The 16,317-nt window shown below is 49.6% G+C and overlaps 1 protein-coding gene across 1 annotated transcript; it reads right to left on the bottom strand.

Moving 5' to 3' along the window:
* Window positions 1–1,104: 1,104 nt before the first annotated feature.
* On the bottom strand, window positions 1,105–10,141 carry LOC149358107 (uncharacterized). The gene is made up of 3 exons (XM_089578024.1): window positions 10,041–10,141; window positions 9,471–9,770; window positions 1,105–2,455 (listed from the first exon to the last, which is right to left on the bottom strand). Exon 3 carries the CDS (start codon window positions 2,361–2,363, stop codon window positions 1,248–1,250), a length of 1,116 nt encoding a protein of 371 aa, XP_089434150.1. The 5' UTR covers window positions 2,364–2,455; window positions 9,471–9,770; window positions 10,041–10,141; the 3' UTR covers window positions 1,105–1,247.
* Between the last annotated feature and the right edge of the window lie 6,176 nt (window positions 10,142–16,317).

The following is a 16,317-nucleotide window of genomic DNA, read 5'->3' on the forward strand; positions in this document are numbered from 1 at the left end:
CCGTGCAGTTCGACCCACGCGTCCGTAAGGTGCAGCTGGCGAACCAGTTTGCCTAGCTCCTTGGCGTAATAATTGGACGCACCTTGACCGGGGCCCTGAATGTCACGCCACGAGTCTAGGACGCAACTAAAATCCCCCAGCAGGACATATGACACGGATTCAAGCAGGTGGGATGTAAGAGAGCGGAAAAACTCGCCTGTCAGAGATCGCGTGACAGGCGCGTACAGGTTTACAAAGCGAGTCCTCCGCCCGTCGAGGAAAATGTCCACCACCAGTACTCGACCATCGTAACCAAAGGTACAATCGCACCTGCGCGGAAAGCCGGCGTGAGGAAAACAACGCCCACACCGCAAGACCGTGAGTCCGTCAAGGAAAAGAAAGCATCGACATGAAAGCGTGAACGGAAAGAAATAACGTCTGCAGGGGTGCGAAAATTACACTCCTGCAAAAACAAAACATCAATTTGGTACGAACGCGCAAGGTGAAGCACCTCTCGTTGCTTATCGGGAGAGCGAAAACCCTGCGCGTTAAAGGAGGCGAAACGAAAAACAGCCATCATGAAAATAAAGGAAGCAATGTAACAAAAATAAACAACGAAACAAGTAAACAAAACAAAACGCTGACGGACTCACAGTACAGTTCTGCGGATAGAGTCTGCGAGTGCGTTGATACACCGGCGCTGGGGGGGCGTCGAGGCGCTTGGGAGGCGTCCCGGGTCCCTGCTGGCGTCCTGGCTGGCGGCCCCGCGGCGGCGGGACGACGATGCCAAGCGGTGCTAATGGTTGCGCGATGGAAAGGTCCGGCCGATGCGCGCGGCTGCGGCAGCAACACACAGTCACACACGCACCAACACACTCCACCGCGCAAACACCGTCCATCGTTCGCCAAACGCGCCGACGGAGCCAGCGCGCCGTAGAGCGTCGAAAGAACGGCGCTCGGGCGGCCGCCGAGCAGGGAGGGGAGGAGGAAAAGGCCCAGCGGGGCCTGAAGTCCGGCGAGGAGGCGCCATGGCGGAAACTATTCGTTTCCCTCGACGTCCATGTGGACGCCGTCGCCGTCCTCTGTTTCTTCTTCGGCGCCTGGGTGGCCGAAGAGCAGGTCGCGCCGCCGTCCGACGACGAGGAGAGCTGGAGCTTGGGGTCGTCGAGCTCGAGAGCCTTGCGCGCCCCCCGCACCAACTTAGCTGCGCACGGGCCCTGCGGCGGCAGGGCGACCGGGATGTGCGGCGGCTTCGGTCGCGACTCGCTTCAGCCGTCGCTGCTCGGGGCGTCCTTCACGGGTGTGTGCAGGGCGTCACTGGGGGAGGGCGAGCCAGGCGACGTGGTGTCCGTGCCCGTGCCCTCGTGCTGCGCCGCCGTGGGCGCGTCAAGCAGCGAAACCTCCAAACTCGGAGGTTCCACAAAAGAGGACTCGCCCTGCGAGTCGTCAGACTCGGACGAGGTCGATTCCGCGACGTCGGAGTTGCCCGTGGACAGCTCCGTCGCGGATTGGCCGGACGAGGTGCCCGCCGTCTCCGTGCCCTCCTGGTCGTCATCGGGCTTGGTCGCGGCGTCGTCCCGCACGTCAGCCCCCTCGAGAGGGCTCGCCGCCGCCTCCTGTGCCGCGCCGCTCGAACCGGCGCCAGCCCCCTCAGGTGTCGCCTTCGGCCCGGGTTGCACACCAGGCTCCTGGGAAGGTCTGGCTGCCGCAGCAGCCGCGGCCGCCGCGTAGGACCGCGGCACGACGCAGTCGGAGGACGGGTGGTCGCCTCCGCACCTCTTGCATACCGGCTTGCAGTTGGCGCCGATGTGTCCGTACGCGCCGCACCGGCCGCAGCGCACCGCCTTACACGTAGCGCCGAAGCGGCCCTCGGCGCCGCACCGGGAACAGACGCGTTTCATGCCTCGGTATTCAATCATGGCTCGAACACCGGCCACCGTCAGGAAGTTCGGCGGAGCCTGGGTCATCTCGAGCTTCACCAGGCGCGTCCCGTTACCGATGCGGTTCCTGGACTGGAAGGCGACCTCGGTGATGGCGCGCACCTTCCCGTACGGTTGGAACGCCGCGGCGAGGTCCTCGTCGCTGACGCACGGGGGGAGACGGAAAACCGTCACGTGCACCACTGGAACCCCCATCTGCTCCAGTGGCACCTCCTTTCCGGCAATGAGCAGCGAGCCCAACGCCACCATTTTCGCTGCCTGCGCCATGGAAGCCACGGCCGCCAGGAAACGTAAACCACCAAGGTGCTGCAAATATGTCAGCCCCCCGACTCCGAGCACCTCCTCGAGCAGGTCGATGAGGCGATCGGCCGGAACAGGATCCGGCACAGTAAACAAAAAGCATTGCGCCTTTGTGGGGCGCACTGCAGGGCAGGGTCTCTCCATCGCGACGGGGCCCGGGTCACCACGGCAGGAGCGCGGCGCCGGGCAGCAGGACGGCAGGCAGGACCTCCGGGACGCTCGATCCGGGGGCCCGCCTGGACAGGAAAAGCTCGATGATCCGCTGGCTCGACGGGCAGCGTAACGGCATCCGGGCACCGTACGAGACTTAACGAGATTTAACGAGACTCTCTAAGCCCTCCTACGCGACCGTCATGCAAGCGCCGGTTGGTCTTCAAACGAGACAAAAAATAACTGCTGCCAGTGCCTTCTCAATGTTTATCAAGATATCAGTGGAGCTGTGGGTTTGATAATGCACGGAATTATAATTTCCGATTTCTAATAACGCGTGCAGAAAGCACATAAGTGCCACGTTACACTTCGTTCTCATACGTGATCTCTTAGGAGCTTCGTGCATCGAAGCAAAGCCGCGCAGGCGCACAGGGGCCCGGTGGAGAAGCGCTGCGTTCAAAGGGCAAGGCATCGCGCCGAACGGGTGGTGGCGTTCCTCCCTTCCTTTACGGTGCGGTTCGGGTGTCCACCAAGATGGCAGAGAATTACTGCGCCATTTCCTTTCCTCAAAAAACCTTGCGTTCAAATGGCAAGGCATCGCGCTGAATGGGTGGTTGCGTTCCTCCCTTCCTGTACGGTGCGGTTAGGGTGTCCACCGAGATGACATTAGGCCCGTAAACATTTCATGCTTACTCTACTCTCGTTTACGGGAGACGCAGAAATTTTTTTTCTTGGAAATGGTCAATGAGTAGCTGTCTAAAGTTGGAAGGATTAGTTTCAACGACAATGTTTTCGGGTAAGTTACCGTATTTACTCGAATCTAACGCGCACCTTTTTTCCGATATATCGGGTCCAAAAATTGGGTGCGCGTTAGAATCGAGTACGACCCTAAATCTCCGATATCATATCGCCATCGGCATTTCAAAATGGCCGCCTCATACGCACTTCGAGAGCGAAGCTGACTAGCTGCCTGTGCTTAGGTTAGTCTATCCATTTTCTGCGTTTGCTCTACCAGCATGGACGGGCCGACAGCGAAGATACGCCGAGTTCATCATGATGCCGCATTTAAAAGGAAAGTCATCATGTGTGCAGAGACCATAGAGTTTCTTACTATTACCTAGAGGGAAAGCTGGCAAGCCGTCTATGGGAGTTTGCATGGAGACCCCACGTGACCACCTCAGCCACCATGGGCGCTCAAAGCATCATGGGGCGGTGAGCTACTTGTTGCGGAACTGTAACTTTTCGCCAAAAAATAATAAAAAAATAAAGCTGTTTGATAGCTACAAACGTCCTAACATTCAATATCTTGTCTAATGATTGCAACAAACGAGCAGAAAAGCATTTAAGTGCAAAGTTTGCCTAAAATAAGACGACTAGCTTTCCTATTGGCCAAGTGATGAACACTAAAAAAACTAATATTTCGTAATTAACAGGCGCACTTTTAAAAGTAAATATGTTTTCAGAAAAAATGTTGTTGTTTAGATGCTTTAAGAGGTTTTTTAATGGCATTTCGGAAGAGTAAAACCTTTTATTGGCGTCGTGTGTCGTCGCGTCTTCACTACTATGGCTTTTGCACACTGCGTTCGCGCCAAAGTCGTCTGCGCACACACGAACTACGTTTTCGGAATGAAACGCCTTAGTACTGCCACTCTGTGTTCCCGAAAAACTACGACTGTGCCGCAACAAGTAGCTCACCGCCCCATGATGCTTTGGGCGTCCATGTTGGCTGAAGTGCAGCGCCGCCAGCTTTCCCTCTAGGTAGTAGTAAGAAACTCTATGGCAGAGACGGACGGAAATCGGGCCGCATCACGCGTATTCGGAGTACCAGAAACGTGCGTGCGGGACTGGCGCAAGCAGAAGGAAAAGATTTTCGCCAGCAAGGCTACACGAAAGGGTTTCAGTGGACCGAAGCAGGGCCGGTTCGCCGAAATAGAAGAGCGGCTCGCAGAATATGTTCAAGAGCAGCGAGCGGCGCAGCAACCAGTGACGACCGATCTGCTCAAAGTCCGGGCGATGCAGTTAGCCCTACAAACAGGGCTAACGCGGAGTGACTTCAAAGCCAGCAGGTGCTGGCTCTCAAATTTTATGAAGAGAAAAGGCTTTTCTCTTAGAAGGCGAACGGGGATATGCCAAAAGTTGCCTGAGGAATATGAGGAAAAGCTGCACAGTTTTCAGCGGTTCGTTTTGGGTTTGCGCCGCAGACACGGCTACAGCCTCGGCCAGATTGGAAATGCCGATCAAACACCGCTCTACTTTGACATGCCTGCCAACACAACTGTTGAAAAGAAGGGGGCGAAGCAAGTGCGCGTGTTGTCTTCCGCCATGAAAAAACACGCGTCACAGCAATGCTTTGTTGCACCTCGGATGGGCACAAGCTGCCCCCGTATCTTATATTCAGACGCAAGACGCTCCCGAAAGGAATCGTGTTTCCGAGTGGCGTGATCGTGCGCGCAAATGAAAAAGGTTGGATGACCACGGACTTGGTCGCTGACTGGATCGATCACGTCTGGCGCAAGAGACCCGGCGGCAGTTTGGGCCTGCGTGCGATGCTTGTGCTCGACGCGTTCAGGTGCCATCTCGACCAACGCATCAAGGACAAGCTCGCAGCGTGCAACACCGACCTTGTCGTGATACCCGGCGGCATGACATCGCAGCTCCAGCCGCTCGATGTCTGTTTGAACAAGCCGGTTAAAGATAGGATTCGGGCGCTCTACACCGAATGGCTTGTGAGTGGCTGCCATGAATTCACTCCCAGCAATAGGATTAAGCGTGCCTCGCTGCAAGACTTCGCTGGATGGGCGAAAGATGCGTGGTGCACGATACCGTCTGCCATGGTCAGCAAGGCCTTTAAAAAATGTGGCATATCGAATGCCATGGACGGCACCGAGGATGAAATGCTTTGGTCCGTCAACAGCGATAAGGAGTTGTCTGACAGCGACGACGAGTGAACCTTGTGCCGGCGGGCTGATCCCGGGCTGGCGTTGCATATGTCTCCTCACCCAACGCCGCCTCTCCTCCTCCTGTTCTCTCAAAGCTCCTTTGGCAGCTTTTTTTTTTTCAACGGTCCCTCTCGGGGCCACCAATCACGCTTCGGCAGAGCATGCAGGCACGAGGCTTCCCGCTGTGTCTCACTCGAGTTCCTCTCTCTACACCAAGTTGCGATAATAAACACACAAAAAAGGAAACGGCTTATCTTGCCAAGATTGTTTTCACTACGCCGGCACGGCTGATCCCGAGCTTGGCAAGATAAGCCGTTTCCTTTTTTTGTGTGTGTGTTTATTATCGCAACTTTAGTGCATTGAGATTAAATCTTTGTTTTTCCAAACGAGACAAAGTTGTATTGCTGCATGAAAGCACCAGGTGGGTGGTACCTTTTTTTTTTGTCATGGAAAAACGGGTGCGCGTTACAATCAAGTTTTTTTTTTTTCGGTGGGGGGGTCACGAAAAACGGGTGCGCGTTAGATTCGAGTAAATACGGTATTCCAAAATTCGATTGCGCAAGGAAGAAACGATTTGCTGAATGCATTGGTGGAGCCGTGCAAGTGCTGTATGCTAAATGAATTATATAAACGACGAGATGATCGTACCGGAGTGCGCAGAAGGTTTTCACGAAGTGCTGGAAAATTAAAGTACAGTTTGTGGAATAGGCAGAGGATTGAAATTTTTCGGCGAAGCGCTAATGATTTGAGACCGAGAGATGATTTCATGAGAGTAACACTGAGCCGAGGTGTGTACTGCGAGGTGATGAAACGTGCTGCCCGGTTCTGGATGGCCTCGAGTGAGTCAATGAGGTAGGCTTGGTGCGATTTCCATATTGTTGAGGCGTATTCTAGTTTGCTGCGAATATATGTTTCATATGCTAGTTCTCTGATGGCTGGGGGGGACATGGCAAGTGATCTCCGGATGAATCCATGTGACCCGGAAGCGCTAGCGCATAATTTTGTTATGTGATCTGCCCATGTTAGACTGGTCGTTATCTCAATGCCGAGGTACCTGTATGAATTAGTTTGAGACAAGGCTATGGAGTTCAGTGTGTATGGGAAATAAAGATTGGAGCGTTTGCGTGAAATGTGCATGAATTTACATTTTGAAACATTGAGCTGCATTAACCAGTCGGAGCACCACTTCTGGATTCTGCTGAGGTCTTCCTGTAATATTGTCTGGTCACTGCTGTTGCTGATGCGGCGATAGATGACGCAATCGCCCGCGAAAAGACGGACGGTTGATGAGATGCCAGAAGGTAGATCATTGATAAATATTAAAAACAGTAACGGAGCAAGAACCGATCCCTGGGGGACCCCGGAGATTACTCGAGTAGTTTCGGAAGTACGACCGGCGATGACTGTGAACTGTTGGCGGTTGGTTAAGAAGCAATGAATCCAGGATAAAGTAAGAGGGTCGAATGACAGACGGGAGAGCTTGGACAGCAGGCGTTGGTGGGGGACGCGATCGAAGGCTTTGGCAAAATCTAAGTAGATGATATCGGTTTGAAATGAGGAGTCTAAATTTAAGTGAAGATCAGTAGTGAGCTCGAAGAGTTGTTTCGCACGAAAAGCCTGCCCTGAAACCATGCTGATTGAGAAAGAAAAAAGAATTCTGACCGAGGTGAGATGCAATTTGTGAGTATAATATGTGCTCGAAGAGTTTACACGAGATACATGTCAATGAAATCGGTCGGTAATTCGAGGGGTCGGTGTGATCTCCAGCTTTGAAAATTGGTACAACTTTGCTTATCTTCCAGTCTTCTGGAAGTTGGCTAGTTTCGAGAGATTGGGCGAAAATCAGTTGTAGGATTTGGCTTGTAATGTATTTTGTTCCTTTGAGGATGAGATTTAAGATTCCCTCTGACGTGATGACAATAGGTGGCATAGGTGCATAGTTAAGGTTAGGCAGGTCAGAGCTGCTGCTTTCTGTGGGCTCATGAGTGAAAACAGAGGTGAAATATGTGTTCATTACATCGGAGCGCTCGAGATCTGTAACATTGGAGCCGTCTCGCGCCTTCAAAGAAATATTGTAGGAATGGTTTTTATTGGGCATGAGTAGGCTCCAAAATTTTTTCGGGTTCACTCGTAATATGTTCATGAGGTCGTGGCAGTAAAATTTTCTTTTCGAAGATCGTAAAAGGTGTATGTATTCGTGTAGGCAATCAAAGTACTTCTGCCACCTCACAGTGCATCCTGATTTCTTGGCACTGTGGAAAAAGCGTTTCTTCTTTTGAGATAATTTTCTGAGCGCATTGGAGTACCAGGGTTTACCGGTGTCCCCTCGGATGCAGATTAGCGGGACATAAGTATCTATAAGAGATAAAAGTTTTTCCTTAAAAAAACACCAGTTTTCATTCACCGATTTTGTGTGTCTGGAGATTCCAAAAGCGCAAAGGAAATCTTCGAGATGGGCGTTAATGCTCGCGAAGTCAGCCTTGGAATAATCTCGGATATATTTAATAGACGGTTGGCGGATGGAAATTTGAATGGAAAGGTTGAAAGATATTAGGGAGTGATCGCTTAGTCCACTAGTACACGAAAGCAATTCGATCAATTGAGGGTTAGAAACGAGGACTAGGTCGAGAATGTTTGAACCTCGCGTTGGAAGGCACACAGCTTGAGAAAGGTTGAAGGTAAGGACTAGTTCTAAAAAGTCTTTGGATTGCCGAGATGATGCAGTCAGGTTTTCCCAGTCGATGTCAGGGAAATTGAAGTCCCCACAGACTGTAAGGTTGGCGTGAGGGAAACGATACTGTAAGTCTTCAAGAACAGAGTGAAGGTCATTAATAAACGAGGGATCGCTGTCAGGGGCTCTGTAGCATGCGACTAGTATGTTGGTACCAGAGGGAAAGGGGAATTTAATGCATAATATTTCACTATGGCTGGTAATACTAACTAGAGTGGAAGAAAAGCTTGATTTCACTAGAGCAAGGCTGCCGCCTCCCCTGCGGTCTACTCTGTCTCGCCGGTACACGTTAAATGACTGATTGTCATGAAGTAGTTCGAAATCTTGAATGTCGTGTGTCAGCCATGATTCAGTGAATAATGCGATGTCTGTGCTGAGGTCATCAAGAAGGGCTTCAACTGTTTCTTTTTTAGGCAAGTAGCTTCGAATATTTGTTAGCAAAACCAAGGTTTTCTGATAGGCTGCAATAGGGCGTGGGCACTGAGAAGGACTTGAAAGATCAGATTGCGGGTCGTGCGGTGCTTGCGGTAATCGCTATGGCTTCAGCTCAACTACGGAATCCGTATCTGCTTGATAGACGAAATGCTTTTTGCCGATGAGTAGCTTGTCGAAACGAATCTTGAACGATGCTTTGCTTTGCTGACCGTAAGAGAAAAGTTTCTTTCTTGCTAATCGAACCTTAGCCGAAAAATCTTCGCTAACAGAAAATGCTATTTCCTTAAGCTTAGGCCCGGCAAGCAATATTCTCGATTTGTCTTTGAAGTGTGCTAGCTTGACAATGATTGGACAGTTTTTTCCTGTCTCGAAGCGACCCAAACGGTGCGCACGTTCAATCTGATTGTTATCAATTGAAATTTCGAGCTTTTCGGAGCAAAAGGAAACAACATGAGCTTCTGACTGTTCCCAAGTTTCACCGAGTTCGTCTGTGATGCCGAAGAATAACAGGTTCGAGCGGCGTAAGCGATTCTCGGCATCGTCGTACTTATCCTTCAAAAGTTTGAAGTCGGATGAAAGCTTAGTGAAGTCAGAGGTGGTTTTAGGAGCAGCGCAACTCTCAGGGTTGACTGCTACGATTTTTTCAAGGATTTCAACGCGTGATGTAAGTCGACGTACGGAGTCCTCAATGCTAGTTTGTGCGGATCTGATCACGGCAAGCTCTGACAGAATGGTGTTCTGGCTCAATTCGATGCGCAGTACTGCTTGGGAGATTGATTCTAAAGACGGAGGAATGTCGTTCTCGGCAGGACCTGGGTTTAGCTCGACATCCCCGGACAAAGCGAGCAAAAGACAAGTAAGATGAGCATTAAGGCAATAAAAACCAGCAATACATAAAATCCTTCGACAAAAATCACTGGTGTCTTTGGGGCACGACACCACCAGCAAGAAACGATCACTAGAGCGAAGACATTTGGCACCAGGTAAGTAACTAACCTGTAGGAGAAGAAAATGCCTCTGCATGACCGGTTGATTTGCGGTGGCATGCCCCAAGTGGCTCCAGCAGGGCAGCGGCTTATGTAGTCGTGCCGTTCCGGTGGTGGTACTGGCAGTGGGTTGCCAGATGACGGTCCCGTCCATCGCCAGGAATCGCGGGTGAAGGTGAAGCTTGTAGTCATCACTGCTGTTTTCGGTCTCGGCTGGCAGCCAAGTGAAACGGTCGGTGTCATTCACCGCGAAAGGGAACGAGCAGTCAATGTCGAGCTGTTCAGATGCGATGGTCCAGGATAAGATAGCCTGTAGGAGAAGAAAATGCCTCAGTATGACCGGTTGATTTGCGGCGGCGTGCCCCCAGTCCATACTTTTATAACGAATATTGGATATAAAGAACGAATTTCCGCGCAAAATGCGACTTCCTTACAACGAGGTTCGACTGTAGTACCCGTTTTACTGCAATACTGCAAGTTCCCCTGTGGATGTTGTGATTCATCAAGACCATTAAAGAAACAGAAGACAAAAGGCACAATAAGGAACATCATAAGGAAAAAAGAAGTGATGCTGACATACCTGGCAAAGCCCATTGTCCACAAAATCCAATGGAATGCTCCATCTAACACAACACGTCATCCAGCAGCAGGTAGCCTCTGATAGCAGCCCAACAGTAGTCATTGAGCTCGACCAGCTGGGTACGACGGTATTTGGTCGGGAGGCACTCGACCTGCTTTTTCACTACCCCGGCAAGCCTCATGAAATTGTGCATGGACTCGGCCTGGCGAAGCGCTCTCCGTACCAGGGTCGCTGTCTCTCTCTGGCTGGCGGCGAGCATCCTTTCCAGCTCCTCATTAAGTGTAGGGAACTGGATCACTATTTCTAGTGCCCGGATGCCTTCCCTGTGGAGAAAAAAAAAGTTGGCAGAGAGACTTAATTCAGCTTACGTGTGCCAAGGCCGAAGCCCGCCCGCTCACTTTGTGAACGCAGTCGCTGCACGCAGCGGCGTAACGAAACCGAACGTAGCCGCCGCCGCGGCTTGTCTTTCTGCACTTCACATTCATAGAGCCCTGGGAGTCCTCATACCACTCATGGCTGCCTTGGGATGGATGGTGCTGCCACCGGTCGAACCATCGAGTGTCACACACACACACACACACACACACACACACTGGGATAAGTAAGGCTTGCGCCTTAAAAGTAGTTTAGTTAGTTTAGTTTATGGGGTTTTACGTCCCAAAGCGACTAAGGCTATGAGAGACGCCGTAGTGGAGGGCTTCGGAAATTTCGACCACCTGGGGTTCTTTAACGTGCACTGACATCGCACAGTAAACGGGCCTCTAGAATTTCTCCTCCAAAGAAATTCAACTGCCGCGGCCAGGATCGAACCCGCGTCTTTCGGGCCAGCAGCCAAGCACCATAACCACTGAGCCACCGCGGCGGCCTTGCGCCTTAAAAGGTATCCGCACTTAAAACGCTGTTCGCCCACGAATATACCGCATTCAGTTCTGCACTTGCATCCGAACAAGACAGGACCGAAATTCAGGGTCACGTTCACCTTATTCATTAAAATTTAGTGCGATCGATGTTTACCAGCGTGTCAATCTACCAGTGATCATGGAGTGGTAAATGGATTGCTTGGGGCAACCATTCCACTATCTCCTCTTGGGAGGTTGCTCTGTCCAGCAGACCCACAATGGCTGATCTAGCGGGCACGCAGATTAGCCACAACCAACGGACTCCTGGACTATGCACACCGCCCGAAGAGGATGGCGACCAGTTGCTAAATAAAAGTTTTTCCTCATCTTCCTCTGAGAGCAAAGCTTCAATATGGAAGAAAATGGCACTTGTTATTGTTTCATTTTTCTTGATGGAGGAACGTCCAAGCTGTGTTCCATCAGCACCAACCCAAAGCAGGAACAGACAAACGTTGCCATCAAAACGGGAACGCATAAATGTTAGCTGCTGGAGAGGATGTCGGGCCTACTAACCCTTCATCGCAGTGGTCTCTGCGCCATCAAAGTGAAAATGAAAGGCACTAGTAATGCCTGCCTCGAGTAATATCTTTTTGTAGCGTGAGCTACATTGGCCATAGTCTCGCCGTTTCGCGTGCCCCCTCCATCAACCATACTGCGCATGCGTGAGGAGCGAGTCACGTTACTACGCACAGTTGGCGCGCCTCGCCGCTGCTGCCGCTGGTGCAGAGCCACGTGATGTCACTGCTATGTATATCCTGGCATAGCAGAACTAAGCCACTCCCCCTCCCGTTTCAAATGTCATCATCGCGGTTCATTTCATCCTGAGAGTACTTTAATTACGGCGTAATTAGTGAACAAAAATCTACATGGGCGCTTTTACCTTCTAAGCATACCTTAAGAGCTTGCTGTTCTTTCCAAGGATTCTGTGTAAATATTTGAGGCCTAAGTTACGTTAATTTCTGTACTAGCAACTCCTTTTTAAATCTCGAGTGTATTGCCTAACGCGTGTTCAGGTTGTCACGATGGCATAAACAGAACTTTAGATTTCGGTAAGTTTACTAGGTGGTGGCTGTGAGTGATTAAAGCACTACGCCTGCGGTGCAAATAATTTTTTCCATAGTCCAAGACCGGGCAATGAGCGTAGTGCGGAGAGCAACAGATAACACCTGCTTCCAGCAAAAATATTGAGACCACAAGGAAACGTACCTGTCATTGCGCAAGCCCTTCGCACACCCAGCGGCCTGGAACATAGTGGCCGAGTTCCTACTGACTTGCTCTGTGACGTTGACCCACTGGTCGGGTGTCTGGCCTTCGAAGTCGCCCCGAAGGATGACCTGTAGTAGCGTCCGGTTGTCCGCGATGTGCGCAGACAGGCCCCGGACGAAGGCGTTTCCGTGCACAGGCCCTTCCGCCTTGAACTCCATGAAGTGCACGTTTCGGCTGCGGCTGACAGCAGCACCCAGAGACTCAGCGTCTCGCTCGGGTAAGTGAGTTGCGTCAATTCGCAGCTTCCTGATTGTGCAGTTCTTTTGTAGGGACTGGACCATCGGGTTCCAGCAGTAATTTGGAAATGGCCATATGAAAGGATTCCAAGATTCAAGGGTGAATTCCTTGAGACAAATTGTGGTTTCAATAAATTGGGCAATGACTGACGCCATTTGTTCGTCAATGTGGACGGGCTGAATGTCCAAATAGACTTTGGTCAACTGGCGTAGCTCTGGCAAACGATGCAAAACTAAAACCAGTCCTGTGTAGTTATCCTCTGAAGAACTGGCCACTAGTTCAGTCACCGAACTGCCGGCCAGCATTTCAGCTTCACCGGGCGTGCCGCGGACGTGGTAGCACATGGACCGAGCCGTGTTAGCAGCTGGCTCCATGGTTGCAGTCGCGAAGGTCACCAGCCAGAAGATCTTCGGGTATCAGCTGTTTGATGAATGTGGGAAGAAGAAATCGGGTGAGAGTCACCAATATGAAATAAGATGTCTACAACATCAATTTGTATGAACCATGAGTTGTGATCTATCGGGTAATGATAAATCATCCAAGAGGTATAAAACCTTAAAAACGCGTGAATGGACACCTATCCACGATGAAAATATACACTCTCGACCACTACACCTCATCGAATTTTAATAATGATGTACGAACAGCCCCTTCAACAAGCTTTTCATAAAGTGTTTGATACAGCTTGTGATATAAGTGTAAAAAGTTGAATGTAAAAAGATTAAAGGTGCAAGAATTCAGCTTGATATGCCCTCCACCTTCTTTACGTTTAGCAGCAGGAATAGGCGTAATATACAAGGCGTTTCACGTGAGGCTGTTAGCAATTTTTAAAAATAGTGCCTTTGCCAGTTAGGAGAGCGCTCTCTCCGGCATAGTATTGTCAGTGGTGTTATGCATCACAATACAACTAAGAGGTGTTAACTAGTAGGCTGCTTGACTATTATTGAAATATAAACTTTTTAGCAACTACTCTCGAGCTTCTCATTAAGAGATTTAAAGCCTACTTTATTATCCAGATGCCGTTCTCGCAGCCGCTGCCATGCAATGCACTTTGGGGACGCACAAGGGCGAAACCAAAAGAGCGTGGCTGGAGAGAGTTATCCGCGCCCATGAGTGCACCTCACACAGCAACACGGTTGTCACAGCTGCACCCACGTGGGAGCGCTGAGCGAGCAGAGAGCACGTGATGGATGTAATAACTAGGCAACCGACAAGTGCAAAACATGGGGCCTCCTTGACCTTTTATCCCAAAACGAAAGAAGGAAAAAAATTGGCTAAGCAAGGCATCGGCCCAGTATGCGACGACATGGAGAAGCAAATGAGTTTTCCCAAGACGTGGAGCATCTTCCGCCACCTATTATGCCCCAAGCAATATAAAACCCGCCGGGCGTAAACCAATGGAAGATAAAGCACTCTTTCTAATGCTCAGAACCATTAACAAACTCAAAGATAATTATGTTGGAAGCAGCATCATTCAAGCACCTCCAACATACTCGGGAATTAGACAACCCAGAGTTGAACTAGCTTATAACGGAAGCTGAAGTACGGGCAGTGATTACCAGCCTCAAAAGGAATTCTGAACCCTGGCCGGACGACATAACTAATAGAATAATTCGAAACCTAGACGACGACTTCATCGCCAGCCTCACATGCAACAAGTATTGGAGAAGGGAGAACTCCGCAAGCAGTGGAGTTCCTTAACCACTTATCCCGAAACTCAATTTTTTTTGTCAGATTGAACGAAAGAAGGAAAAAAATTGGCTAAGCACACTGTAAAAAAAAATGCTCCGCTGTACAGAGAAACCTGCTGGTAATACGTTGTTGGAGGGTTTTCCGCAACACGAGTTACGGACTAAATGTCAGAACAGGTGACTCCGTATGACAATCGTCACATTCTTGGCGAGGGAAAGTTACGCCATGCTATGCACGAGAACGAAATTATTTGTTTCGCAACGAATGCTTCTGTTGTGTTCTTATTAAAGGTTATACTTCCTCCGTTCACTTGGAAGTCATTTGATCTAGAATAGAAATAATCTGTATTGTAATTATGTACTATCGAGAGCAAAAATAACAGATCCCTGCCAGTGTGTGCCGATCTGCTCCAAACTGCATGCAAGTGCCACCAGTAGAAGCACTCCTGGTGCAGACACCAGCGCAGTGGTGTGCGCCCATCTCGAGGAGCGCTACGCAATGCGTGCCACTTTGCTGGTCTCGGCACCAGGAGTGCTTCATCAGGCGGCACTCGCATGCAGTTTGGCGCAGATCGGCACACACTGGCAGGGATCTGTTATTTTTTCTCTCGATAGTACTTTCAGTAGGACATGCACATGCGTCGGTGTATAGCTTCTGCCCAGTATGTTCACTGCAAATATAGCAGTCCAGAAGCAGCAGAAATAAGTATTAGGTACAAGACTTTCCTTTACACATATTACGTATTGCATACGTACAAAGAATGCTACTCAGAATGAAAGAGTGGTAAGTGTTTGGGTGCGTACAAGTACATATGTTTTATTTTCATGACAAACTGCACACATTGTACCTCTGACCACTGCTGTCGGATTCATCCGAAAAGCATAAAAAAATCATTTAGTAGCCACACAACACCAATTATAAACTTCACTGATACATCTACTTTCTTTCTTTTCTTTCTTTCTTTGGAGGAGAAATTCTAGAGGCCCGTGTACTGTGCGATGTCAGTGCACGTTGAAGAACCCCAGGTGGTCGAAATTTCCGGAGCCCTCTACTACGGCATCTCTCATAGCCTTAGTCGCTTTGGGACGTTAAACCCCATAAACCAAACCAAACTAATACATCTGAACCATCCGCTATTGAACAATCTGCTTTCATAGAAGCTTGCAAAAGCCATTTACTGAGAACCAAACCATTATGATTCATTGTCCAAATTCATTTCTCATAACAGTAAACAGTAAAAACCACAGGAACAGGAAAAAGCAGACAAAATGCACTTACTCGGATGCCAGTGTGTGCATGAAAGTCTTTACGGTTGTCTAAAATTTTGTGCAAATAGAAAGTAGCTCAAGATGGGTGCCAAATACAATTCGATGCAGATGCCTTTCATTACATAGTACTCAATGTACAACATAGCAAGGAACATTGGTAACATCTGAAAAAGGCCGGACACTTGCCCACAAGCGTGATGATGATTGTGAATTTTTATGGCGCAAGGGCATCTGAGGCCAAAGAATACCATAACAAAAGGTATTTCATCTCGAGGTGAGGCAAAAGAACCATTTCGCAAGCATTTCACCCTAAAGAAGCCGAGCACCGGGTGAGGGGAAAGCTTGTACGCATTGGATCACCGGTGGGTACCCGGCACTTGCCCACAAGCAATCAAGAAGCGTACTTCCCTCAAACCTTGTGCTTTCACTCACAGTTTCCATTATCTCAGCATGTGCAATAAAATGTGCTAATCTCTGATGTCAGTGAAAATGCAGTCACAGGTATTGGTCACAGCTCACTAAGGTATTAAAATATCCCTGCAGTGTGCCCCACGAGGAACAGATACTCAAGTTCCAAGAAAGTTCTTTGCAGAAATTTAACCAATGGCCGCTGCCATGTTAACCTTTTCAAAAAAATGACCTAGAAAGACTAGTGTCGTCATGTGTGTGATACATAAAAAGGATCAAGGCAAGAGTCTTTCTGCTTCCTCAACAGCTGTGATGCGTTTGTTACTCGTATTGCTTTGCACAGCTTCAGTCTCCTTTCTGACATTTTGTGAAATCATTCCATATCTGCAAAAGATCTCATTCGCAAACATTTTGGTACTAATGGAAAAGCAAAAAGAACCATGTCCTAGGCCTTTTTTTGCAGCACTAAATGAAGGCGCACCCTTCAGGGGAATTACAAAGATGTCC

The sequence above is a fragment of the Amblyomma mixtum genome, chromosome 3 (genome assembly GCF_055824585.1).
Source record: "Amblyomma mixtum isolate Tamu chromosome 3, ASM5582458v1, whole genome shotgun sequence".
NCBI classification, from domain to species: Eukaryota; Metazoa; Arthropoda; class Arachnida; order Ixodida; family Ixodidae; genus Amblyomma; species Amblyomma mixtum.

Excerpts from the sequence above, each read along its gene's own strand:
- LOC149358107 (XM_089578024.1), bottom strand. The coding sequence starts at position 2,363 with ATGGAGAGACCCTGCCCTGCAGTGCGCCCCACAAAGGCGCAATGCTTT.